Here is a 27,582-nt window from a genome sequence, read left to right on the forward strand (position 1 = left end):
CAATTTGGAATCAAAAATGGTGGAGGTAGGCAGAAAAGGCAGGAAGTCGCAGTTAAAATCAGACAATTATTCAATGGTCGAGCAGGTTTGAGAAACCAAATGGCCTACTCTGTTTTATTTCTTTTGGATCTTATTAGGTAAAATGACAGATAAGTGACTGTCCGCAGGTTTTGTATAAAGTTCTGACCCTCCATTTGAGCCTGACACAGTACAACTACAAACAAGTGACACTCTAGGACTCCATTTTCTCCCCCGTGGTCCAGGAACTCCCTACCTACGTCCACGCCCTCCACCTCCTCCGGAACTTCCAATTCCCCAGTCCCCAACACCTCATTTTCACCATGGACATCCAGTTCCTATACATCGGCATTCCCCATGCAAATGGCTTAAAGGACCTCTGCTTCTTTCTGTCCCACAGGCCTGACCACTCCCCCTCCACTGACACACTCATCCGCCTCGCCGAACTCGCCCTCACCCTCAACAACTTCTCTTTCGATTCCTCCGACTTCATACAGACAAAGGGGGTGGCCATGGGTACCCGTATGGACCCAAGTTCTGCCTTCCTCTTGGTAGGTTACGTGGAACAGTCCCTCTTTCGCACCTACACTGGCCCCAAATCCCACCTCTTCCTCCATTACATTGATGACTGTATCGGCACCACCTCGTGCTCCCACGAGGAGCTCGAACAGTTCATCCACTTCACCAACACCTTCCACCCCAACTTTAAGTTCACCTTCACCATCTCCAACACATCCCTCACCTTCCTGGACCTCTCTGTCTCCATCTCAGGCAACCACCTAGAAACCGATATCCATTTCAAGCCCTCCGACTCCCACAGCTACCTAGAATTTACATCCTCCCACCCACCTTCCTGAAAAAATTCCATCCCCTATTCCCAATTCCTTCGCCTCCGCTGCGTGGTATACTGCATCTGCTGTATCTGTTGTGGCCTCCTCTATATCGGGGAAACCAAGCGGAGGCTTGGGGACCGCTTTGCAGAACACCTACGCTTGGTTCGCAATAGACAACTGCACGTCCCAGCCGCACACTATTTCAACTACCCCTCCCATTCCTTAGACAACATGTCCATCCTCGGCCTCCTCCAGTGCCATAATGATGCCACCTGTAATTTGCAGGAACAGCTACTCATATTCTGCTTGGGAACCCTGCAGCCCACTGGTATCAATGTAGATTTCACAAGCTTCAAATTCTCCCCTCCCCCACTGCAGCCCATCTCATCCCACCCTCCCTAACCTGTTCTTCCTCTCACCTGTCGCCTCCTCCCACCTCAAGCTGCACCCCCATTTCCTACCTACTAACCTCATCCCGTCCCCTTGACCTGTCCGTCCTCCCCAGACTGACCTATCCCTTCCCTACCTCCCTAGCTACACTCACCTCTACACGCTCCATCTTTACCTCTTTAATTTGTCTGTCTCCTTTCCACCTATCTTTTCCTCTATCCATCTTCAATCTGCCTCCCCCTCTCTCCCTATTTATTTCAGCCCTCTCCCCCTCCCCCTTTTCTGCTGAAGGGCCTAGGCCCGAAACGTCACTTTTGTGCCCCTAAGATGCTGCTTGGCCTGCTGCGTTCATCCACCTCCACACTTTGTTATCTCGGACACTCCAGGACATTTGTTGTATATATGCTTCAATTAATCGTAGAGCAAGAGACTAATTTGCATTGAGTTACAAATAGCTCTTCAATATCTGGATTTCAGCCCAGACTGAAATGATGGAAGTGTTATTCTGAAAGATTTGAAGCTCCTGAGTGACGCTATTTCAAATAGTTCCAACATAAACTTCCTCTAGATTGACATTAATAAAACAATTTGCTTCAATGAGGCTGGTAGGATAGTTGATGTGGGAAATACTGATACCATTGTGTTCCAAGTGGATTTTTCCTTCTCAGGCCAAAAATAAGAATAACTTTCAATTCAGTGGATAAAAGCACACTCGCGTATTTTTTTTTCTGAAAAGCGTTATAATGGACAATTTCAAAGTAAAGTTTTTATTTGAATTTGAAGTGAAAACAGGGACACAAACATGTAACTAATAATGTTCATACGCGACATTTAAAGATTTTAGCTTTATACTGTTGCAAATCTTACACAATAAAATGAATCTATTTCATAGCTTAAGAACAGGTGTAAACAGTCAACTGTTTGAATAAAAAATGATTTGCCTGAGGTAAAAATGAAATGAATTTATTCTTATGTCAGAAACATGATTCACCCTTAGTTAAAGCACTAGGCAAATGGCACACAGCCAGCTAGTTAAGAATTATTACCCAAATAAATGCCCAGTTGCAGATGGATGTGTTTCTCATTAATTCAGTGGTTTACCATAAAAGAAAAGCCAAAACTAGTTTGTGGTAGATCTTCGAAAGGCAATGATTATATGTTATATTTACTTTATATAAAAGTTTTATGTGGAAGAAACATTCCTATTGACTTATTTAATCTGATTAAGGCACATTGAAAATTTGCTTCATTCATAAGAAATGCTCCAAATTATTTGGTTTCAAAAGTAACTAATTTTCAGTTTGTAAGCTTCACTGATAATGTAAGTCTGTTTGAACTGTTACTGTCTGTGTAGTGAAAATGGCAATAATTGTTCTGTTTATTTGAAAGTGAACATGCGAGTTTAGGCTCAAAAGACAACTTTACTATAAAGTTCTCATTAAAGAGTTTTTGTGGTATAGTGATAGTGTCCCCACCTCTGGGCTGGGGGGCCTGTGTTCAAATCCCACCTGTTCTTGATATATATTGCAACAAATCTGAACAGATTGTTTTAAAAAAATCTACAAACTTCTTTTAATATCTGCAAGGTATTCAGTTACCAAATCTTTTAAATTTAGTAAGTTACATGAATTTGTGAATTCCATTTGGTCCCTATCATTGTTTTAAAGATATTTATCAATATGTTCTTTGCATGGAATCTCTAGAACCTCCGCAGCAGGATCAGTTGGGTAGGGTTAAAAATAAAGGCAAACAGCCAAGCGCCTCAAAAACCTATTGCTTAATTTAACATGGATTTTACAAACTGTTTAGATCGTCCTTGTTATAAAAAAAAGCTTAATTACTGTCAAACTGTTGATGTTACTCTTTGTTTCTTCTGTTAATATTTAATAAGCTTTAATAAGCTTAAGGAACTGACTTCAAAATTAAATCTTGTGTAGTCTTATACTTCTACCCTCTGATACAAGGAAGAAGGTTACAAAAGCATGGATCAGAGTGAGTTAAAAGGCTAGGGCAGCTTTTTATAAATCATGTATTTTGCCTCTGAGCTAAGTATTCCTAGGCTTCTGGTGACATCATTTCCAAATTCTAATATGTGACATGGACTATTGAGATGGATTTTAAACTACACTGTGGCAAGGCATAGATTTTTAAGGTAGTTTAGATGCCAATTAACTTGAAGTCTATTATTTAAATGTCATTTGGGAACTGTAGAGTTTCAGATTACTGCCTGAATAAAGCAGACAAAAATTTTGGGCTGACTCTCAGAGTCAGCCATATTGAGTGGCAACAACTAATAGATGGGGGATGGTTATAATTGCCAGACAGTGCCAGGATGGGAGCAAAGGGGTGTGTGGAAAGGCGATGAGACTGTAAATACCAGTTGTATTGGAGAAGAAAGCATTCGACAAGGGACAAAGAAAGGCTGTGGCATGTACTCCCTATAGACTACTACATGAAATGATATGGGGTGATGGGCTCACAGAACACAAAGGGAAGAGGAGAAACTCATCTGCCATCTATCATGGCCTTAAATCACTTCCTGCCTCAAATTCACCAATGCCAACAGTTGAAGAGAATGAGCAGCTCAGAAGGAGAGGTAAGCAGACATGAGGAAGTACACTGAGGGTAAAGCAGAAACAGTAAAAGAGCTAGCATTCAACATTCAATTAGGCATGCTCAAGTTGGGCACAGAGGGGGTGCTGTCATTTTTCCATAGCAACAAGGGTTTATCCGCAGAGCACAATCTGTCTCAGCTATTTGCAAATGTCCATATGGCAATGTTGGACTGAAATGCTTCAGGGAGGCTATCACTAATTTACATGCCATATTTCAGAATGAAGTCAGAGCTAGTGCTTTCACGAACATCTGATACCAGCGATCCACAAGATCTCTATAGCTCTCATCTTCAATGGCTTTCTTCAACAGGAATGAGGTTCATTTCATCAATGTACGACTGATGTGTAACCATCAATAGCAACTGGGGTGGCACAGTGACTCAGTGATTAACACCATTGCCGCACGGAGCCAGGAATATGGGTTTGATTCCATCCCCAGGCAACTGTCTGTGTGGACTTTGCACGTTCTCCCCATGTCTGCGTGGGTTTTCTCCGGGTGCTCCGGTTTCCCCCCACAGTCCAAAGATGTGCAGGTTAGGTGGATTGGCCATGCTAAGTTGCTCATAGTGTCCAGGGATGTGTAGATTAGGTGGGTTATGGGGAGATGAGTCTGGGTGGGATGCTCTGAGGGTTGTGTGAGCTTGTTGGGCCAAAGAACCTGTTTCTACACTGTAGGGATTCTAAGAAATCCTTCCGATGTAGGTGTGATTCCTAGGAAGCAGCCAAAATGCAAATATGCTTTTGCCATCATTCCGGTATTATGGTACCAGCTGATGGTAACCCTGAACAAGTCTAATCCCAGAGAGAAGCCTGCACTTGATAGACTCAAAGTTTTATATCAATTTGATTACCATGGTAATCAGTCACTGAGCATAATCCCATGAGGTTACAATGTACCTGTCACAAAAAGTAAGTTTATTGTACAATAGAAGGAAATAAAGTCTAAATATGCTAATGTTTTATCATTAACAGCGAAAAACCCTCTTTTTTCACAGCAATATCTTGACAGATACACAACTCCAGTGAGGAATCAGTTCTACCTTTACTTTAAAATTTTTTCTTAAATTGATGGGTTGAGTTTGTTTCCTTTCAGTGAAGAAAGTCTACCTCAACACTAGTATCCCATTGTTGGAGGAACCAGTTGGTTGTGCTAGCATCTATTGCCTTTTCCTAATTGCGCTTGAACTGCATGGCTTTCTGCATCATTTCAGAGGGCAGTGATAATGGGAACTGCAGATGCTGGAGAATCCAAGATAATAAAGTGTGAAGCTGGATGAACACAGCAGGCCAAGCAGCATCTCAGGAGCACAAAAGCTGACGTTTCGGGCCTAGACCCTTCATCAGAGAGGGGGATGGGGAGAGGGTTCTGGTATAAATAGGGAGAGAGGGGGAGGTGGACCGAAGATGGAGAGAAAAGAAGATAGGTGGAGAGGAGAGTATAGGTGGGGAGGTAGGGAGGGGATAGGTCAGTCCAGGGAAGACGGACAGGTCAAGGAGGTGGGATGAGGTTAGTAGGTAGGAAATGGAGGTGCGGCTTGGGGTGGGAGGAAGGGATAGGTGAGAGGAAGAACAGGTTAGGGAGGCAGAGACAGGCTGGGCTGGTTGTGGGATGCAGTGGGGGGAGGGGAAGAGCTGGGCTGGTTGTGTGATGCAGTGGGGGTAGGGGATGAACTGGGCTGGTTTTGGGATGTGGTGGGGGAAGGGGAGATTTTGAAGCTGGTGAAATCCACATTGATACCATTGGGCTGCAGGGTTCCCAAGCGGAATATGAGTTGCTGTTCCTGCAACTTTCAGGTGGCATCATTGTGGCACTGCAGGAGGCCCATGATGGACATGTCATCTAAAGAATGGGATGGGGAGTTGAAATGGTTCGCGACTGGGAGGTGCATTTGTTTATTGCGAACCGAGCGGAGGTGTTCTGCAAAGCGGTCCCCAAGCCTCCGCTTGGTTTCCCCAATGTAGAGGAAGCCACACCAGGTACAATAGATGCAGGATACCACATTGGCAGATGTGCAGGTGAACCTCCGCTTAATATGGAAAGTCGTCTTGGGGCCTGGGATAGGGGTGAGGGAGGAGGTGTGGGGGCAAGTGTAGCACTTCCTGCGGTTGCAGGGGAAGGTGCCGGGTGTGATGGGGTTGGAGGGGCGTGTGGAGCGAAGAAGGGAGTCACGGAGAGAGTGGTCTCTCCGGAAAGCAGACAAGGGTGGGGATGGAAAAATGTCTTGGGTGGTGGGGTCGGATTGTAGATGGCGGAAGTGTCGGAGGATGATGCGTTGTATCCGGAGGTTGGTGGGGTGGTGTGTGAGAATGAGGGGGATCCTCTTTGAGTGGTTGTGGCAGGGGCGGGGTGTGAGGGATATGTTGCGGGAAATGCGGGAGACGCGGTCAAGGGCGTTTTCGACCACTGTGGGGGGAAAGTTGCAGTCCTTGAAGAACTTGGACATCTGGGATGTGCGGGAGTGGAATGCCTCATCGTGGGAGCAGATGCGACAGAGGCGGAGGAATTAGGAATAGGGGATGGAATTTTTGCAGGGGGGTGGGTGGGAGAAGGTGTATTCTAGGTAGCTGTGGGAGTCGGTGGGCTTGAAATGGACATCAGTTACAAGCTGGTTGCCTGAGATGGAGACTGAGAGGTCCAGGAAGGTGAGGAATGTGCTGGAGATGGCCCAGGTGAACTGAAGGTTGAGGTGGAAGGTATTGGTGAAGTGGATGAACTGTTCGAGCTCTCTGGGGAGCAAGAGGCGGCGCCGATACAGTCATCAATGTACCGGAGGAAGAGGTGGGGTTTGGGGCCAGTGTAGGTGCGGAAGAGGGACTGTTCCATGTAACCTACAAAGAGGCAGGCATAGCTGGGGCCCATGTGGGTGCCCATGGCCACCCCGTTTGTCTGTAGGAAGTGGGAGGAATCGAAAGAGAAGTTGTTGAGGGTGAGGACGAATTCGGCTAGGTGGATGAGAGTGTCGGTGGAGGGGGACTGGTCGGGCCTGCGGGACAGGAAGAAGTGGAGGGGCTTGAGGCCATCTGCATGCAGAATACAGGTGTATAGGGTCTGGACGTCCCTGGTGAAAATGAGGTGTTGGGGGCCAGGGAATTGGAAGTCCTGGAGGAGGTGGAGGGCATGAGTGGTGTCACGGATGTAGGTAGGGAGTTCCTGGGCCAAAGGGGAGAAAATGGAGTCCAGATAGGTGGAGATGAGTTCAGTGGGGCAGGAACGGGCTGAGACAATGGGTCGACCAGGGCAGGCAGGTTTGTGGATTTTGGGAAGGAGATAGAAATGGGCCGTGCGGGGTTGGGGAACAATGAGGTTGGAGGCTGTGGGTGGGAGGTCCCCTGAGGTGATGAGTTCATGAATGGTGTTGGAGATGATGGTTTGGTGCTCGGGGGTGGGGTCATGATCGAGGGGGCGGTAGGAGGTGGTGTTGGAGAGTTGGCGTTTGGCCTCTGCGATGTAGAGGTCAGTGCGCCATACTACCACTGCGCCACCCTTGTCTGCGGGTTTGATGGTGAGGTTGGGGTTGGAGCGGAGGGAGCGGAGGGCTGCCTGTTCTGCGGGGGAGAGGTTGGAGGGGGTGAGAGGGGTGGAGAGGTTGAGGCGGTTAATGTCTCGACGGCAGTTGGAGATGAAGAGGTCAAGGGAGGGTAGGAGGCCTGGGGGTGGTGTCCAGGAGGAGGACTTGTGTTGGAAGCGTGCGAAGGGGTCAGTGGAGGAAGGGTTAGGTTCCCGGCTGAAGAAGTAAGCGTGGAGGTGAAGGCGGCGGAAAACCTGTTCTATGACCAACCGTGACTGGTATTCATTGATGTGTGGTTGTAGGGGGACAAAGGTGAGCCCCTTACTAAGGACTGACCATTCGTCCTCAGTCAGTGAGAGGTTTGGGGGGATGGTGAAGATTCGGCAGGGCTCAGTGTGGCTGTCTTCTCTGGGGTTGCTGGCTTTGGAGGTTGTGGGCGGAGATTTTGTGCTCACATCCCGGAGTAGTCCTTGCAGTCACAAACCATTACAACGGCAAGAAGTGCAGTACAATGTTACTCATGCGCAAGATGGCATTAAAGAAAAGGTATTTGAGTTCTCATACTATGTAACCTTCTTCCACTGCTGTGTGCATGGAGATATGGTTTCTTTGGAATACTGGCCTTCGTCTGAATGCAGATATATTACATTTCCAACAGAGCTGTGACAGTTCTGGACCTATAAGACATATTTATTTTGTGCTAATGAAATGTGAGGCTGGATGAACACAGCAGGCCCAGCAGCATCTCAGGAGCACAAAAGCTGACGTTTCGGGCCTAGACCCTTCATCAGATTTATCACTGATTTATTCTGTGCTGTTTCTCTTAGAGACAGATGATGTCTCACAGCGCCAGAATGTTTGTTTCAGAAGCAGTGGATAAGCTGTTTTGAGTTTTCTGAATTTTTTGTCAATTATACAAAAGAAGAATGAATGGGTGGGGTCAGACTCACACAGACACAAGGTTTTAGTTTTGATTTCATTTCGGGTTTTGGAATTATGTCAAACCTCAAAGTTAAACCGCAGACCTGTCTGTCCACTTGTCAACTATGGCTCAGTGATAGTTTATTTGCCTTTTTCGAGAAAGGTTAGTGATTCACATAATACTACAGGGATATGAATACAAAATCTAATCTAATACTTCTGGGCAATGCTCAGGGAATGCTGTAGAGTCAGAGATCCTGTATTTTTGAAAAAATATTAAAGAGCCCAACAGCCTCCTCAGATGGAAGTAAAATATCTCATTGCCTCATTTTACTGTACAATAGTAAAATTCCCCCAATGTCCTGAATAGCATTTTCCCTTAGCTAACTCCGCAAAAACAGATGCACAAGACATTGATTTTATATCAGGACAGTCTGCTGTGTTTATGTACAACACAATCGATTCTCTATCTCAAAAGTGCTTCTGAACACATAGTGCCTGTCAAAGGCTCTGTACGTATGCAAGTTCTTTATTGTTTATTGCACAACAATAAATTTTATTCCTGACCATTTAAATGTCTTTTAAGAATTCCACCTCAATTATATTGAAGCAATGAATTACAACACTTGAATTTTGCTGAAATGAGAGACATGCTGTTGAAGCTGTTCATCTTGCACACCTCAGGACAAATGCAAGAATTTCAATTTTGATTTAAAATTATCACAGCAGTTGATGCATTAGGAGAAAAGGTTGTTGTTTGGTTAACAGGTTGACACTGGTTGCAGCATTGTCATTTCGGAAGCAGCGGAGAGACTCCTCAAATGCCGAGGTAACTTTAGAGAATGGTACAAAGATCGAACAAAAGTTTAATGATTTATATTACAAGCTTAATCGATTATCTTATATTGGTTGCTCATGTAACTATGATCACATTCAGGATTGTTCATCAAATGCTCATTTGTAGAATCACATCTAACAACAGATGTATTGCTTTGAGTTTTGCATGTGTAAGTGGCTTGATTTATAGTCTGTACTCTGCCTGTTACTAACAAATAAAGGGGTATCCAATTTGATTCAATCAGCCTTAATGTGGACTTAATGCCTAATTGTCTGTCATTGTACTGCACAGAAGGTCAACATATTTGGACCTGAAAAGTGTCAGGTCTTCCTTAAATTACTATGGAAAGGTTTCTTTAAAAAAATCAAGCAACATACTAAGCAAACCATTTCATACAGCTTTAATGTGAGTGGTATTTTCTACAAAAAATATTGCCATCAGCCCAAAACTAAAATCTGCCCAGGGCACAATGCAGCCACGTTGTAAATAAATTTCCATACAATCGCTATGGCAGGCATGTTGCCTGTACATTCTAATGATTGGCAGAGTAAATCAAATGGCATGGTCTTTCAATTGCTTCTAGCAATCAGAGTAAAGTCTGCACTCAACCAGCCATGAAACTCTAAAATAAAATGTCTTCTGCTAAATGCGCTTCTAAAATGGGGAAACACTTGTGAATACGCCAGTTCATGCTAATAGGTACAATAGCAAACAATTTCAGACAATTGGTTGAGCAGGTAACATGGCTCATTCATTCTTGCTAAAAATGGCATATATTTATGCGCAGGGATCCATTCCATGTAAGTAGAAATACAATGTCCAAACGTCAGGCCTTTTCTGAACTATCTGGGAGCTTAGGGAGCCTATAGTTTCCCACAGCTGAGGCATTTCCACGAAGAAAGAAATCAGGGCCAACTTCTAAGTGATCAGCAACCTTTTCTCCTGGAGAATATTTTGCTGCAATTGTTTGAAATTTGGCATTCTTTGTTTGCCCCAATGTATACAAAAGGGAAAAAAAAGCTTCAATTGCATCTCTCTTTCAGAAATATTTAATTCTATTCCAATTTCATCTTCTGGATCAGAGATAAAAGTGTAGACCATTCAGACCATTGAGACTGCTCCACCGTTTAATACTATCATTGCTGACTGAGTGCTTCGATATCTTTTGCTCCAACTTCACCCCATTTAATAACCAAAACTGTATCAACTTCTGCTCTGAAAATACTCAAAAGCTGAGCCTCTGTAAAACCTCATGTTTTCCCACATTATATTCCATCCATCACATTCATGCTAATTTACCAAGACTGTCCAAATTGTACTAAAAATGTCTGCATTCTCCTTATAACAAACATTCTGGATTGCTTTGTATCGTTCACATATGAGCTAGTACTACATTTGGTCCCCACATCCAATCACTGATGTATGTATGAATAATTGGGGGCCAAGCACTGATCCTTATGGTATCGTGCTAATCACAGTCTGCCAATGCAAGGATGTCCCATTTATTTCTCCTCTATTTTCTCCCTGTTAACCAATCACCAATCCATGCCAGTACACTCCTCCTATTCCGTGTGCTTTAATTTTACTACTAACTTTCTGTCAGGGTACTATCAAAACCTTTCTGAAAATTGAAATATGCTACATCTGTTGACTCCCTTCATCAATTTTGTTAGAAACATCCTCAAACAAATCTCCAAGTTTGTCAAACACGATTTTCCATTTTCAAATCCAAGCCGGCTATGCCCAACTGAAATCAATTTCATCCACATCCATTTATAATTTCGGTGACGTGATATTCATATATTCCTCTGTAAATTGGAGGAAATATAGAACATAGAACATTATAGGACAGTACAGGCCCTTCGGCCCTCGATGTTGTGCCGACCTGTCATACCGATCTCAAGCCCATCTAACCTACACTATTCCATGTACCTCCATATGTTTGTCCAATGATGACTTAAATGTACCTAAAGTTGGTGAATCTACTACCATTGCAGGAAAAGCGTTCCATTCCCTTCCTACTCTCTGAGTAAAGAAACTACCTCTGACATCTGTCCTATATCTTTCACTCCTCAATTTAAAGCTATGCCCCCTTGTGCTCGCCGTCACCATCCTAGGGAAAAGGCTCTCCCTATCCACCCTATCTAACCCTCTGATTATTTTATGTGCTTCAATTAAGTCACCTCTCGACCTTCTTCTCTCTAATGAAAACAGCCTCAAGTCCCTCAGCCTTTCCTCGTAAGACATTCCCTCCATACCAGGCAACATCCTAGTAAATCTCCTCTGCACCCTTTCCAAAGCTTCCACATCCTTCTTATAATGCGGTGACCAGAACTGTGCACAATACTCCAAGTGCGGCCGCACCAGAGTTTTGTACAGCTTCACCATAACCTCTTGGTTCCGTAACTCGATCCCTCTATTAATAAAAGCGAGAACACTGTATGTCTTCTTAACAGCCCTGTCAACCTGGGTGGCAACTTTCAAGGATCTGTGTACATGGACACTGAGATCTCTCCGCTCATCTACACTACTAAGAATCTTACCATTACCCCTGTACTTTGCCTTCTGGTTACTCCTACCAAAGTGCATCACCTTACACTTGTCTGCATTAAACTCCATTTGCCACCTCTCAGCCCAGCTCTGCAGCTTATCTATGTCTCTATGCAACCTACAGCATCCTTCGTCACTATCCACAACTCCACCGACCTTAGAGTCGTCTGCAACAGTAATCCTTCACATTAATTACTAGTGTGTCCCTGCAGCTTCAAGTTGATTTTAATCTGATAATTTCACCATCTTCCCTAATTCAATGATCATATTCATTCATGGGATGTTGGCATTGCGGGCAAGGACAGGAGTTATTAGCATTCCCTTATTGTCTTTCAGGAGAAGGTAAGCCATTTTCTTCGAAACCAAGTAATTGGCTAAACTGTTTTAGATAGCACTGAAAAATCACTGTGGAGCAAATTTGGAGTCACACGCAGGTTAGACTGTGTAAGGATGGCATATTCTCTCCCCTAAAGGACACTAGTGAACTGGACAGGTGGTTTTTTTTTTACACATTCAAGTTGTTTTGCGACCATCATTACTGATTCAAGAAGTTTTTAAAGCAAAGTTCCAGACATGTTTAACGAACTGAGTCTTACTTCTCCAGAGGTTGTGTTAACATTTGAACCCAGCTCTCTGGATGGCAACATTTTGCATTTCCGAATTGATGCCAGTAAACGATTTTCCCTCCATTTACTGAAAAGATTCCATTTAAGCAGTGGCCGAAAAATGCAGACTTTAAGTTATTGAACAGACTTGAAATAACACTTTTTGCAACTATTTATGTTTCAATAATGAAAGGCTTGGCTATTCAGCTTTATAAAATGTTTTATTTATGTCTGGTAAATTTAGTTACAGTGCGGTTTTACTACGTTCCCGGGGAAGGTCGAGTGTAGTTTTGCCCCTAAATGATCACCGTATCCTCGGCAAGAGAGGAATCAGACAAGTTGTAAAATTGTGCTTGACCATCTTACCCTCTAATAAGGGGGTGTACTGGGCTTCTGAGATCAATCAAGCAGTAGCAGGATAATGTCCCAGAGTGAGATTGGAAGCAGATTGTAAATTATGCCGTTTCCCATCCTGGAAATGTCTCCCCCCACACCCAGGCTCCTGTAACTCCGCCTCTAGGATGCTAATAACACTGAACTTCAGACACGTCTGATACTGTTACGGGGCGATAAGCTAAAAGTGCTACAATTAACTCGCATTTTCCAGCATCAGGGCTTCCTTGGGACATTCAGAATTACGTGAAGCGAGTATTTTAAAAAAAATGTCTCGGCTTTTGCTCTTGCTTCTCTGCCTGGTCCTGCATCCTATCTCCTGCGCTAACTGCCCCAAACTTTGCAGCTGTAAAGCGGACGATCGTGTCACTTGTGAAGGCAGAGAAGTCGATCATGTTCCAAAAGGGTTTTCCAGAGGCTCCCGCAAACTGTGAGTACATCACGTTTATTCTGTCGTCGAGGCGGGACAGCTGTGAGAAAACTGAACCTGAACTGAAACTACAATTTCCACCCTGACCCTAACTTTCATGGTTTTTGAGTGCCCAAAGCATCCGTTGCTCTGGGAGAGTTTGCGGGAAGAACGGCGCCACAGTGCTACTTTTATCTAGAATGTACGATATATATGTTGACAACTTAGTTTTAAAATAGTTTCACTGGTCGAAATGCTGTTCGATAAATCTGGATTTGTAAGTGTTTCAGGACATGGCGCTCGGTTTGTAACTATCCACATGCTTTCAACTGTGATGTGATTTAAACACCGAACCTACTGAAAAGAAACAATTACACTGTTTTGGCATCCGGGACAATTAAATGTAGTCACTCGCTACTGGGTAGCCAACCTGAACACTGCAAGTCACCCCTCTGAAAAAAAAAGACAGCGACTTAAATCATCTTGTTTTGATGATATTTGTAAGGGGATCACTGTTGGTCAAGATTAGAACCCACCTCTTTTCGTCTTCTGTTTTCATTGGAGACGCAATCAAGGGACTGGGATCTCACCCCTCATCCAAAAGTACGGGCATAGAAATTATCCCCAACAGTGAACCACTTTCTCATTCTGTTGCCTTACTCTTTTACAGTAACCACTCTATTTTAAATCTGTTGATGGTTGATCTTGGAATACTGATTTTCTTAGTGTCTTGTCTTCTCAATTCTGTGGAAAAGACTATACATTAAAAACTCAGTTTGATGAATAAAAAGGAATCTGGCATGATTGTTGTGGGTGAAAAGACCTCTTGACAGGATGCTTCTATGCCTTCAGAGTGGGGCTGCTGTTCAACCGTTAGTGGCCAGTCTTTGGTGAGGTGTATGCGAAAGTAAAGAGACACATGAGAAATGTGTCTGCTTTGAAATCAAATAAAAGTTGTCACCATTTCGAGGAGATGTGCTGAAAATGATCAAATTTCTGCCAATTTTTATGGTTATCTTCTTTCATGTGATGTGGATATCGCTAGCTAGGCCGGTATTTATTGCACATCCTGAGGTGCCCTTCGGAAGGAGGTAGTGAGCTATTGCTTTGAACTGCTGTCTTGGGTACACTCAGTGTTAAAGATGTAAGAAAAAGATGAAGATTTCCAATGCTTTCACTAGAAAAATTGTTTTAAAAACCAAATAACCTGGATTGAAGAAAATGCATGAAGGGGAGAGTTTAGTCTATACTTAGCTTTTTTGTGTATGTACTTTATTTTAGGATGTATTTACATAGTTTGTGTCTACTGGAAGAACATGTTGATTGACTCAAGACTTAAAAAGGTAAAAATTACTTTCAGATAATTTGATTACAATTTTCTGGATACAAAGAAAATTGACAACATTTGCCAAAGAATTTGTTCAAATGCAAGAAAGAATAGTTAATAATTAGGATTTTGAGTGTTAGGAGGAAAAAAAAGCAACATCTTTTCACCCCAAATGAAGCTCTCCAATTTCCAAGGAGAAGAAATTGAAACAGCGTATAAATAGATTGAGGGGAGAAAATTGAGAGATATGTTGAGAAGTCTGGTTGACGGGGTTGATGCATTGAATAATCTTCTCTTTCATTTCACGTTTTTTTCCTGATTCCAAAATATTATTGGCTTTATGTTCTATCACAATTAAAGCATGTCTAGTGTATAGGGACAGAATGGATTTGGGATGGGAAAAATACAATTAGCAGTGAATGCATCCAGACTGGAATTCTGCGAAAGCAGAGGGATTAGAAAGCACCATTTGTGGATCTTCAAAATTGAACTGTGACACTGAACATGTGATGAAGACCAAAATGGAAAAGCCATAACATCTTGGAAAGAAGAGGAAAAGAGATATGATTTATCGTCAATTTAATTCAAATGACTCACCAAAAGAAAGTGGCTCTGATGCTTTCATAATTAAACTTGTGAAACACATGGAGGAATGTATGGATTTTTTAGTGCATATGTTTGTCATTAAAGCAGTTTTTCAAAAAGATTAATTTTCTTCACCAGTGCTTGGACCAGAATAATATTTGGAAAAATGTTACTTATAAATGAGTTGTCTAAAATGCTTGTACTTCATAAAGATTTTTGTTTTTAATTTAGAAATGAGATATAAAGTTCCCCTTCAATTCAGTACCTTGTTGGAACTGCAAGTTGACAAATCCACAGATCCTGCTGGACTTCATCTGAGAAACTTAAAAGAATTGGCTGATGAGACAGTCACTGCATTTGTTTTAGCTTTCCAAGACTTGCTAGATTCAAGTAAGGTTTCACTAAATTACGGTGGCTCAGTGATTAGCACTGCTGCCTCACAGCACCAGGGACATGGGCTTGATTCCACCCTTGGGCAACTGGCTGTGTGGAGTTTGTACATTCTCCTTGTGTCTGTGTGCATTTCCTCTAATGTCCTTCCACAGTCCAAAGATTTGCAGGCTAGGTGGATTAACCATGCGAAATGGGGGGGTACAGGGTTAGGATGGCATGCCTCTTTGGAGTGCCAGAGTGGACTTGATTGGCCAAATAGCCTGTTTCCACACTGAATGGATTCTATGATTCAAGTGGGAAAATAGATAAAGTCTCTCCTATTTTTAGAAAAGGGAGGGAGGCAGAAAGCAGGAAACTACAGATTAGTTGTCTTAACATCTGTCACAGGAATAATGTTAGAAGCTTTTATTATAGATGTTAAAGCAGGGGACTTGGGTACGTTCAAGGTGAAAAAGATGGATAAAACATTGGTTGGTCAAATATAAACCATATTTACCTAATTAATCGGGCCATTTTGAAGAAGTAACTTGTGCTGTGGATCAAGGATAACCAGTGGACGTATTGAATTCAAATTTGCATAAGCTATTTGATAAGATGCCAATATAAAAGTTATTGCAGAAAATAGCTAACAGGAAGCAGAGGATGGGAATAAATTTTTCAGGCTGGCAGGATGACATAAGTGGTGTTAGAAAGGAGTCAGCACCGAGGCCTTAATCCTTCATGATTCAGAGAAATGATTTGAATGAAGGGACCAAAGGCATAGTAGCTAAACATGCTAATGACACAAAGATAGGTGGGAAAGTGAGTTGGAAAGGGGACATAAGGAGCCTACAAAGAAACATAATTGGTTAACTGAATCTGCAACAATCTGAGAAATTGGGCATAATTTAGGAAAGTGTGAAATTGTCTGTTTTGGCAGAAAGAATGGGAAGGATGTATATTCTCAAAATGTTGTGAGATTGCAGAGCTCTGAAATATGGAGAGATCTAGGTGTTCTAATGTGTGAACCTGAGAAAGTAGTATGCAGGCACAGGTAATCAGGAAAGCTAAGAAATGTTGTTTCACAGCAAGGGGAATTGAATGCAAGAGCAAGAAGTTATGCTTCAGTTATACAGGGCATTGGTGAGATCACATTTGGAGTACGGTGTATAGTACTAGTCACGGTACTTAGTGTTAATGTGTTGGAAGCAGATATGAGAAGATTTCATAGACTAATTAATGGAATGAGTTCATTTACCTTATGAAGAAAATCTAGAAAGGTTAAACCTTTGTTCTCTGGAGTTTAGAAGAGTCAGCAATGACTTAATTTCACCATGTGAGATCCTGAGGTGTCTTAACCAGGTGGCTGTGGAAAGAATGTTTCCTCTTTCAGGAAGATCTAGCACTTGGGGTCACAGTTTAAAAGTAGGAGGCCATCCATTTAACACAGAGTTGATGAAAGAAAAGTTCCCTCGGAAGTTTGCAACTCTTCACAATTCCCTTCTTCAAAAAGCAGTGGATGCAGAAGCTTTAAATACCTTTGGCGGAGATAAAAGATTTTGAATTACCAAGGGGTTGAAAGGTTATCAGAGAATGCAATAGTGTAGTGTTGAGGTTGAAATCGGATCAGCCACGATCATATTGAATGGGGGAGCAGGCTTGAGGGGCTGAATGGCATACTGTTGTTCCTTGTTCACATGTTAGTGCTGTTTGAAGCATTTTGTTTAATTTGACATCTGTAAACTAATGTTATCTTAAATTGATACATTGTCTAATAAATATATTGTTTGTCTTGGATGAAAGTAAGTACTGTAGCACACGTAAATTTCATCTGCACAAGAAATTTAATTATAAGGTTTTACTTTTACTTCTTCAATATAAGTATACTTAACACTTCATTCTAACATGATATACACCAAGAACAATGGGATTTGCAGCCTTTAAACTCCCGTGCAGCATCAAAATCTTTAATCTTCATTGTGCAAATTTTATTTTGTGGAATATTGTATGTTTGCTTACATCTCAGACAATGCTCTCTTCATTCTCTCAGAACATAATGTGACCAGCAGGCTGAAATTCTTATCTCAGTGATACCAAACTTTACAAGAGTTGTTCCAGTCACTAGTGTAGATAAAACTATATGGTACTGTTCAATTTCTACTGATGAGCAATGTGCTACTTGCTAATTTTAGAACATAAGAAGTCACTCACAATGTCTTTCTACTTATCTCTCCTAGTCAGGACAGTTCTTCCCAGGAATATCTGAAGAACCATTGTTAAGAATGTTTCCTTTGTTAACAGTTGTTCTTAATGATAAATGTGACCAGACACCAGAAGCAAAGCGTTTATTTTTAGAATGAAAGGAGCATTTACAAATCATTGTTCTGTTCCCAAAAGGTAGGGAAAGTCAGCTGTATGCAGTTATAAGCTAAATGGCTGGACTAATCTTTTCTTTGGTATTGCTAACCTCTGGGAGAGTAACCATTGCAGTGTTTATTTTAGCAATTATTTAACTTTTATATAGCACTTTCCACACTGAACTATATGAAACAATAAGGAGTGACTAAAGTACCAATAAATTATGTTAATCATACATTTTCCACATTTAATTATAATTGCCATTCTGGTTACAGTGAAGCATATTTGTAAGTTTGATTTTGCCAGCACATAAATTATCCATTAGTCACACACCAAATAGCAATAAAAGTGGATGGAGATGTCTTTTTTTGTTGTTACAGGTTTGCAACATCAGAACACGATAAAGGTAGGGGAAAACAAAATGACCAAATTAATACACATATGCACAACTACTTGGCATTGCTGAAAAGATCAGTCGCGTTTGCATGATTTTAACTTCAGCAACAGAGTTTAATTGATAACAGCACCTTCAAACCATACTTTCAGATTGTGACTGGATTTACTCATGGTTCTGAAGGTGGCATCAGCTATGAGTTTCTATGACAGATGTTCCATACTGGCACCAGATGGTGATTGTGTTGAAATCTGGCAGTCTTTGACCTCATTTGCATTTGGTATCTATGGATGCATTAATTTTAATCAACTCCTGATTTATCCACTTTCTTAAACCTGGAAAGTAACAGCATGGTAGATTTCAGTGCAACAACATCTTTTTTATTCTTTTTATATGAGCCTTGAATGTGTCAGAACGCACACACGTTGAGATACATTCATCTGGCACAAAACAAAAATGCCCATATTGTTTTGAGAGGTAAATGAATGACTGTTATTTTACCAGTGGTGATGGTGTTATGTGTGGTCACACAACATGTGGTGAATCCTGGTAGCTTGTTTGAAGTCTCATGGTTACGGTTCATTCCTCCTGAACAACCCCCAAAGTGACAAAGGCCTCCCTCATTTGAGGAACTCCAGCCTCCTGATCATCTGCATCTTTATTATTCCTAGTAACTGTAGGGTACTTCATGTATCTTGAGGGACAATATATGCACGAAGTGTCTGCAACTGCTTAAGGTCAGGATTTGCTCACTTGCAGGGTGGGTGGAATCATTGTGGAGCATCAGGCAGAATGAGAATTTCTTGGATCAAACACATTAAGGAGTGAGAGTGCAGGATGGTGGGTGGGTGACCAACTGGAAAAGTAAGAGATGACTGGTATACTAGTATCTTCATGATTTATGCCATTCTCTAGCCAGTACTAGGTGTCAGCAACTTCTGGAAGTGATGATGTGTGAGAGAATTCAGCCCAGTCTCTGTCACCAATCGGCACAGGACTGCCCAGAAGAAACAAAGAGATGGGGGACATCCAGGCAGTGTTATAACCAATTTCATGAGTCCCTTATTATGTATTACCATCTTGTACCAGGTTAATGAGCAGCATAGAGAGGCTACAGAATTTCCTGCGGGATGAAAAGAATCAAAATCCAAGTATACCTCAGTGCTAAGCTCTTATATCCTCAACATCTGCAAATTCCATGTTCAGATTTTTAGGAACTATGGAAGAAATCAAAAAGTAGGAGAGTGCTCAGAGAACGTGCTTGACCCGTTATGTTCTTGTTCAAACAAGGAAGGATGAGATTCTGGGGAATGAGCTGGGCTAAGTAAATTGAGAAGTGGGGAATGGATGATCCGCCTCATCTTGATTTGCCAAGGGAAATAAATGTGGAAATAGTAAACAGTATGACATAATCTTTCAACCCTCTTTAAATTGCAAAAATGCTAAATTTTAGATTACTCCGAGTGGCATTTGCTAACTAGGATAGAACTCAGAGAGTAGAGAAGATCAACTTGTGACTTGAGTCATGGTGCAGCAAGGTGAGCTTTAGATTCTTCGGGCATTTGGACCAGCTCCAGATGGGAAGCATCTAATTAGAATAGCACTGTTGTACCTTCGCAGTTCTGAAGAAGGGTCACTGGACCCGAAACATTAACTCTGATTGGTTTCTTCACAGATGCTGCCAGACCTGCTGAGCTTTTCCAAAAAGTTCTGTATTTGATCCTGTTGGGAAGATGCGTTGGTGGGATAAGGGAAGGTTTGAACTGAATTGGCAGGGGATGCACTCCAGCAAAAACAATGTAACGTGTTGCACAGTACTAAAGAAGAAAGTAATATTATTAGATAGTTGCAACCTAATGCAAAGACTGGTTTAAAATACATGTATGTAAACACACAAAGTTTGGTAAATAAGGTTGCTGAGCTATAAGGACTTATAACTGTGTGAATATGATGTAATGGCAACAATTGAAACATGACACTGAAATAATGAATTGATGACTTGGATGAGGAAAATGAGTATACTATAGACAACTATAGTTTGTGAATACATAAAAAAAGGTGGAAAGGCAATTGGTGAGGATGACACGGAGAGTCGAAAGAGGAATATAGACAAATTCAGTGACTGGACAAAAACTTGATAGATGAAAGGTACTGTAGGGAAATGTGAGGTTATGCACTCTGATAGGAAGAGTAAAGGAGCTGAATATTATTCAAATGGACAAACGTTGTAACATATTTCAAAAACGATGGATTTGCTAGCAAAATGCTAGCGTCCAAGTTCAGTGATTAATAGGGAAGGCAAATTGAATGTTCGCCTTTACTTCAAAGCGAATGAAGTTTAAAAGTAGGACATTTCTTCTAAAACATACAAGGCACTAGGCTGACCACAGCTGGAATGCCATGAACCATTTCAGGCCCATTATCTAAGGAGAGATATATTAGCATTGGAGGCAGTCCAAAGAAGGCTCACCAGCCTAATCCTGCATATGGAGAGATTTCTTTTTATTCTCGCACATGTGGGATATGGGCATCACTGCCTGATTAGTATTTATTGCCTGTCCCTAGTTACCCTTGAGAAGGTGGTGTTGAGATGCCTTCTTGAACTGCTGCACTTCATGTGCTGTAGGTAGACACACGATGCTCTTAAGGAGGGATTTTCAGCATTTTGACCCAGCGACCATGAAGGAACGATGGCACATTTCCCAGTCATGATGGTGAGTTGCTTGGAGGAGAACTTGCAGATGATTTTGCTCCCATGTAACTGCTGCCCTTGTCCTCCTGGATGGAGGCGTTTGCGGGTTTGGAAGGTGTTATCTATGGACCTTTGCTGAATTTCTGTTGTGCATCTTCTAGATCGTGCACATTGCTGCTAATGAGCATCATGTCATATGAGGAGAGGTTGAGTAGTTTGGGCCTAAACTCAATGGAAGATAGAAAAACAAGAGATGACATTATTGGCTTGTACCTGATTCTTAGGGGACTTGACAGGATAGATGTGGGGATGCTGTTTCCCCTTGGGCGCTAGACCAGGACCAGAGGGCACTATCTCGGAATAAGGGGTCACACATTTGAGACAGAGCTGATGAGGAATTTAGAAATTGTTGGAAAAAGTGAGCACGTTTGTCAGTATCACTGAAGAGAAATCAGAGCTAATGTTTTCAATCCAGAGACCCATCATCAGAAATGAAGGTGCAAGGTAAAAAATATTTTTTTATGCAGACGATAGGGTTGGGGCAGAGGTAAGGAATAAACAATAGGTGGAGATAGAGCCCAGAGAGAGAGATGGACAGTTGGACAGATAAAGGAGTGGATAATGGTCAGCCTAGCAGAATAGCTGCCAATGGGGACTCTTTGTGGCTAATAATTGTTTGTGTGTAATAGCAGACTATGTGATAACAAGGCCTGGTGTGTCGACGTTGGAGTAAGCACATGGGAGAAAGTGTCTCAGGCCCTAAAACATTTGAACTCAATAATGAGTCCAGAATGTTGTATAGTTGTGCTGAGCTGCACTGGAGCATTGCAGCAAGCCTGAGACAGAGATGTTGGCCAGGGAACAAGGTGGTGTGTTGAAGTGGCAAGCAATAGGAAGGTCAGGGTCTTTTATATGGACAGGACATAGGTGTTTTGCGAAGCGGTCACCCAATCTACACTTTGTTTCTCAGTGTGGTGGAACCCTCATTTTGAATAGCAAATGCAATAGTCTAGATTGAGCGAAATGTAGGTAAAAAGCTGCTTCACCTGGAGTGTGTGTTTGGGCCCTTGGATACTGAGGAAGGTGGAAGTAAACAGGCAGGTATTACACCTCCTGTGATTGGAAGATGTTGTGGCACTATGGAGGTGTGTTGAGAGTGAAGGAGGAGTGGACCAGGGTGCCGCAGAGGGAACAGTCCTTGCAGAAGGCTGACAAGGGAGGTGAGGGGGATATGTGTTTGATGGTGGCATCCTGCTGGAAGTGACCAAAATGGCAGCAAATGATCTTCCAGATGTGGTTGCAGATGCAATGGTAGGTGGGGACAACGGGGACCCTATCATTATTGTTTGAGGGAAAAAATGTGGTGAGAGCTGAAGCTGAAGCAATTGTGTGAATTATCTTGCTGATAGAGATGGCATGTTAAACTTAAAATGTCTCTTCCATATTTAAATAGTTTCCCATTTTTGTTTTTAGTAGAAGAGGCAGCTGTATGTTAGGTGGAATTTAATATTGAGGAATGTGTGATGATGTATTTTCGAACAAGTAATAGAGAGAGAGAGACAATATTAAAGTGTGTACAGACACCCATGGAGACATGTGCATTGATCTATGAAGGTAATAGGAAATACTGAGAGAATAGACAATAGACAGGGAACCTTGGGCTTCAAACTTAGACAAGTTTAATGCAAAAGCAGGGAAGTTACACCAAACATTTATGAAGCTTTGGTTAAAATACAACTAGAGAGTTGTGCCCAGTACTGATTGCCACTCATTAGTAAGAATGTGTGAGTTCTTGAGAGGGTACAAAGGACAATTACCAGAGTAGTTCCAGTGATGAGGGACTTCAGCTAAAAGTTAGTTTGGATAAATTAAGGCTTTTTTTCCCCCTTGCAACAAAAGATATTGAGGGGAGACTTGGTACAAGTGTTCATGATTGTAATAGTTTTAGATAAAGTAGACAACAAGTTGTTCTTATTAGCTGACATGCAGGGGCTAGAAGATAGGGGAGGTGTGAGTTCCAAGAGCAAGTCAGAGACAAGGAATTCTACAGTGACTAACTTATCTTTACTTCTCGCCAAAGCCTACCCCCACCCACATGGCACACATCAGGACTGTGATGAAATACTCCCTACTTGTCCAGTTGAATGTGCTGTATTTTTCAAATATCAGTACTCCCTACATGTTATGTACTGAGGCCATGTCCACTGGAGCCTTCTGCTTAGATTCATTGCCACCAATACTTTTTCTTGGGATTAGTCTAAGTTACTGTTACTGTGTGGGAAAGATGCTCACATGAATTCTTCAGCAGACAATCTGCTCAGTCTTAATAAGAAACATGTGTGAAATCTTAAAGGGGACCAGATGCACTTTACAGAGGACATTTTTTGGCATCAGTATTGCTGTTGAATGTTTATTCCACTTGGAGCATTCTTAACTTTCTCAAAATGTATCAGAAAAGATAGTTATGCTTCTCAATGAAATAATCTTCTCCGTTATAACCTTGTGATGTGGTAGATGTGTGATCCTTCCATTCTCGCACATATACTTTTTGTATAAAACCATCATCAAGTATACTATTAGCATTTGGTAAGTTTAATATCATGGCTACCTCGTGATCAGCTTTTCAAACAAAAAGGATGGAATATATTTGAATAATTCCTCCAAACCTGAAAAACAGTAACATCTTTTGCTCCTTCAATCATGAAGAGCTGTCAGACATCAACCTAAGTTAGTTATATTTTCTCTTGCTTCAGTGATCATTCTTCTGATACTACCTATGTATGTAAAGTTAGGTTGATCACTCGCATTTTGCTTCTGAGCTGGTTGAGGTTCTTCGAAATAAAATAGAATTTTAAGAACAAAGTCAGTTTTCTACTCAGACTGCGGGGGCATTGCTTTTTGATGAAGTGTACCTGTTCCACTTGGTGTCAACCTTGGAATTTTAAGATTGTTCTCAGTATTGTTTTGAATTTGAGCATTATTCTATCTGCATCTGTCAGAAAGTTGTAGTTTCGTTCTCCTTAACCAAGCTTTTACTTTCACGTAAGGTAATAACAATCACAATGGTGTCAAGTTTGAAATGAGTTAGATGGCTCTGTATGATTCTATCTTATCTAATTTAGAGAAGTCACCTATTACGGCAAGTAATGGTTTATTCACATCTTCTAAGGTGGCATACCATTGAGATTTGTGCAGTAGTGTTATATCCTGGAACATCTTCCAAAGATGTTTGCTATAAGGCATTAATTTCCATGCACAAGCAAGTGTTACTGGTTCAGTGGTTCTCTTTGACTTTTACACATTTTCTACAGTCGTTCCACTTTGTAACAGAAGTCAAAATGGCTTAAAACTGGACATTGTTTCGGTTTTGATGGTTTCTTTAACTACACAACTGGAAGATAGAATTCTAACAAATTCTAAAGACTTTGAAGATGTTTTATTTTGGTCTATCTTGGAATCACAATCTGACCACAGTTCTGTCTTGAATTAGTTCTGGTTGCAAATCACCACAATCACAAAATTCTGAAAAACTATAAAAGATCCTTAAAAAAGGTTCTTTTCAGAGCTGAATTCCTCTGTTAAATCTTATGCACTCTATCATAATAGTAGTTCTTAATATAAACGAATTGTCACATACTTTGACAACATTTTCAAAGGTATTTGTCCCCTCACTTATAATCTTTTAACACCTGATTTGCTATTGAACATACAGAATAAATAAATGTCTCATTGATTTTCTTTGGACTTCTTTCATAACAATTCTGTAGTGCAGGAATTATATTTTTGATATAATCTAACTTAGCCTAATAACTGAAGTATTTTGGTTTTAAATGTGTTGTTTCTCTCATTTAAATGATTTAATTGAAAGCTATTGCAGGAATGCTTTAATTGTTTACAGATTAGCCTTTCTCCTCTGTGTTTTAAGTTGCAGAAATGCTTCAAATATGTTAAATATTATCTCTTGGGCAGCAATTTTTTTCTTTAGTTTTGAATATTTTAAAAATTACTGTATAATGAAGATAAATTGCAAATAAAAGTTTTATCATTAAGAATCTTGTTGTTTTAATGCAGACTTTTCTTCTCTTCTTTCCCTCTTCAGAAATTTTATCTTTATTTACGCCATTTTAAATGGACAAACAGGCTTCATGATATTTTTGTGTTTTTAAGAATATATTCTGGTGTGCAAATAAAGTTCATCTTCCCTCAAAACATGTAATAATTAAACTGTTTCTCAGCTTTCATTTTTCCAACTCCTATTCGTCAATTTTTATTGCCGTGTTACTGATATTGTTAATGCATATCCTCTTTTAAAGATTTTTTTGCAGCTTTTCCCTGATAATTTTAAACGCCCACAACAATATTCCTTTACAAAGTTGGGAAATTTAAGCCTTCTTTAGTTGTCCTAACTCATAATTTTACTTAAATGTAAGAATGCTCACCCTTCCACAAAGGGAATTAACTTACTTAAAGGCTCAGATTTGACCATTGTATCCTGAGTTTATGATTCAAATTTTTTGCCTTTGCAGCTCTACAATTTTCTATACAAGCTTTTTCACTATTTCGACCTGCTTTGAGCTTCACAATCACGTTTAGTACTGCTATCATTTCTGCAACCAGAATGCTGACTACTGCGTTCACAAAAACAGTCAGGCTCTGTGTACTTTTGAGTTGCTCAATACAGATGGTCATGCAATTTTCTGGAGTGAGTGCCAAGTTCCCTATTCCCTCTGTCACCTTGCTCTTGGTGATGAGGACCAGTGGCTGAGGCAGTGGAGCGCAGATCTGCGTATGTATCCGACAGATTCTGAGACAGCTGGACCTGCCTTTCTATGGCTCTCACATTCTTGAGTCAGCTGGGTCCCCATAGCTTTGGTACACTCCCGTAGCCTCTCAGCTATGCGGGCCTCCTTGTGCATTCACCTGAAGTCTCTTATCACCGACACAACTGGGTCCTCTCATACCTGAGGCTGAGCAGGTGGCTGGTCTCCAGCAGCCCCCTGTGTGCCAATGCCCTGATATGTTCCTTCTGCCAGCTGCAAAATTGTTGCAGTGAAGTGCTCAGCACTCGTAAGCTCTGTAAATCTGACATTCTAAGTATTTTAGCTGGCCGTGGGCACCAGATTGCCCATGCTATCCCTGAGACCATGCAGCTGTCCTCCTCAGAATTTGAGGAGGTGCCTTCCAATGGAGTAGTCTGTGTATCCACAGGGGCTGCAGTTATCCCACTGGTATCTGAAAGCACGAGACAAAGAAGCTATCGCAGCCTGTGGATTGAGGCGTTGTGCATAAAGTGACACTGACATTAGATTTAATATGAGACAGTTGCAGTGGAATGCGGTGGTACTTACAACTCGCAGATTGGCAGGACCTAGATGTTTTGGCATCCCCAGAGGACCAGTCCCAGTCTTGTCCTGTGAAGGACAGGATCTCTCCTTCTGGTGGGTGAGGAATCTAATGTTGGGCACCACACTACCCATCCTGGCTCTTGTCACCCTTTTATAGCAATTTTCCCCTATAGTGGAAGGGATATAGGTAAATATAGAGAAATATATCGAGAAAATACAGAGAAATGGATTGAGTGAGGTGAAAGTGGATGATCTTCTTGCTGCACTGCTGGCCGTTCATTGGAATATAGAACTGGCACTGACCAGGGTAAAGATCTCGGATGAAACTGTCAGAGCATGGTGGCGTGGCCTCATCTGCCAATCCTCCCTGGACCATGCCACCCTCCAGATCCCTGTTGTACAATCACAGTACCATTTTCCCCTTCTCCAACATCTTCAGAATTACTCTCCTGCATTGAGCAGGTAGATCTGGAACGCCAGACCTCATCCAGGTACACAGTGGCCTTTTAAAGATGGTGCAGGCACCAGGGATGCTGTTGTTTTTCTGCGGATATTCACTGTTCCAGGAACTGTGGGGATAGAATAAGCTAAAATCGTGCAAGAGAAGTATCTTAGGGGCAAGGTAGGTAGTTAGTGAGGTAAGTTTGATAAAGTGCAATGAGAGGTTTTGGCAGGCCTCATAGAGAAGAATCCTTGAAACTTGAAACAACTGACACAACTTAAAAACAGTGACGTTCAGCTCTTTGTAGCTATCCTCTCTAATGGTGACCCTTTTGGGAGGAAGAAACATACACCATTATCAGCCTAATCAATCATCCAACACACTGTTTAAAATACATAATAAAATCAATATTATTTCAATGAAATTCACTCAATCACCACCCTTTGGGGAGCTTATTAGGTTTGGTGATTATGTGAAAAAATTTGTTTCTAAATATACTTTGTCAAAATTATATCAAATACACACAAACACACAATTCATTTTGCAATTTTATTGGTATTATTATACCCTGTTTGTTTAATTTGTCTCGAGGTCCATGTGAGGTCCAATGAGCTTTTCTGAATTTTTTTTTCCTAGGTGTTACAAATTCAAAAAACACATCCAGTTCCATTTTGAAAGACTGTATTACCAGAAAGACAGATGCACATTGGCATGAAGTGTTATACTCAGAATATAAAGGACCACTACTACCATTTCTGAGAACAAAATTATTTCAATTCTTGTTTCAAAGGGTGTAGAGCTGGGATTGGCTACAGACATCACCTTTCTAGAGAGATGCTTTCCCATCTAAGTTGTTCAAAGCTTAATCATGTGTAATCATGTCTGGCTGAGATTGTACACAACTATTTGAAATCCCACATACATTTTGCATACCATTCAATAGGTTAGTTAAATAAGATGCATTACTAGCATTTAGCCGCAAAGTG

At 41.4% G+C, this 27,582-nt stretch overlaps 1 protein-coding gene across 4 annotated transcripts in view; it reads left to right on the top strand.

Moving 5' to 3' along the window:
* The first annotated feature begins 12,723 nt into the window (after positions 1 to 12,723).
* LOC125455043 (lutropin-choriogonadotropic hormone receptor-like) overlaps positions 12,724 to 27,582 on the top strand; it is a 179,287-nt gene continuing 164,428 nt past the window's right edge. For all 4 annotated transcript variants that reach the window (XM_048536546.2, XM_048536547.2, XM_048536548.2 and 1 more), the window contains exon 1: positions 12,724 to 13,102. In XM_048536546.2, the coding sequence (XP_048392503.2) occupies positions 12,942 to 13,102 (161 nt within the window). In that variant the 5' untranslated portion in view covers positions 12,724 to 12,941. The remainder of the gene's footprint in view (positions 13,103 to 27,582) is intronic.

Source organism: Stegostoma tigrinum, chromosome 9 (genome assembly GCF_030684315.1).
Source record: "Stegostoma tigrinum isolate sSteTig4 chromosome 9, sSteTig4.hap1, whole genome shotgun sequence".
NCBI classification, from domain to species: domain Eukaryota; kingdom Metazoa; phylum Chordata; class Chondrichthyes; order Orectolobiformes; family Stegostomatidae; genus Stegostoma; species Stegostoma tigrinum.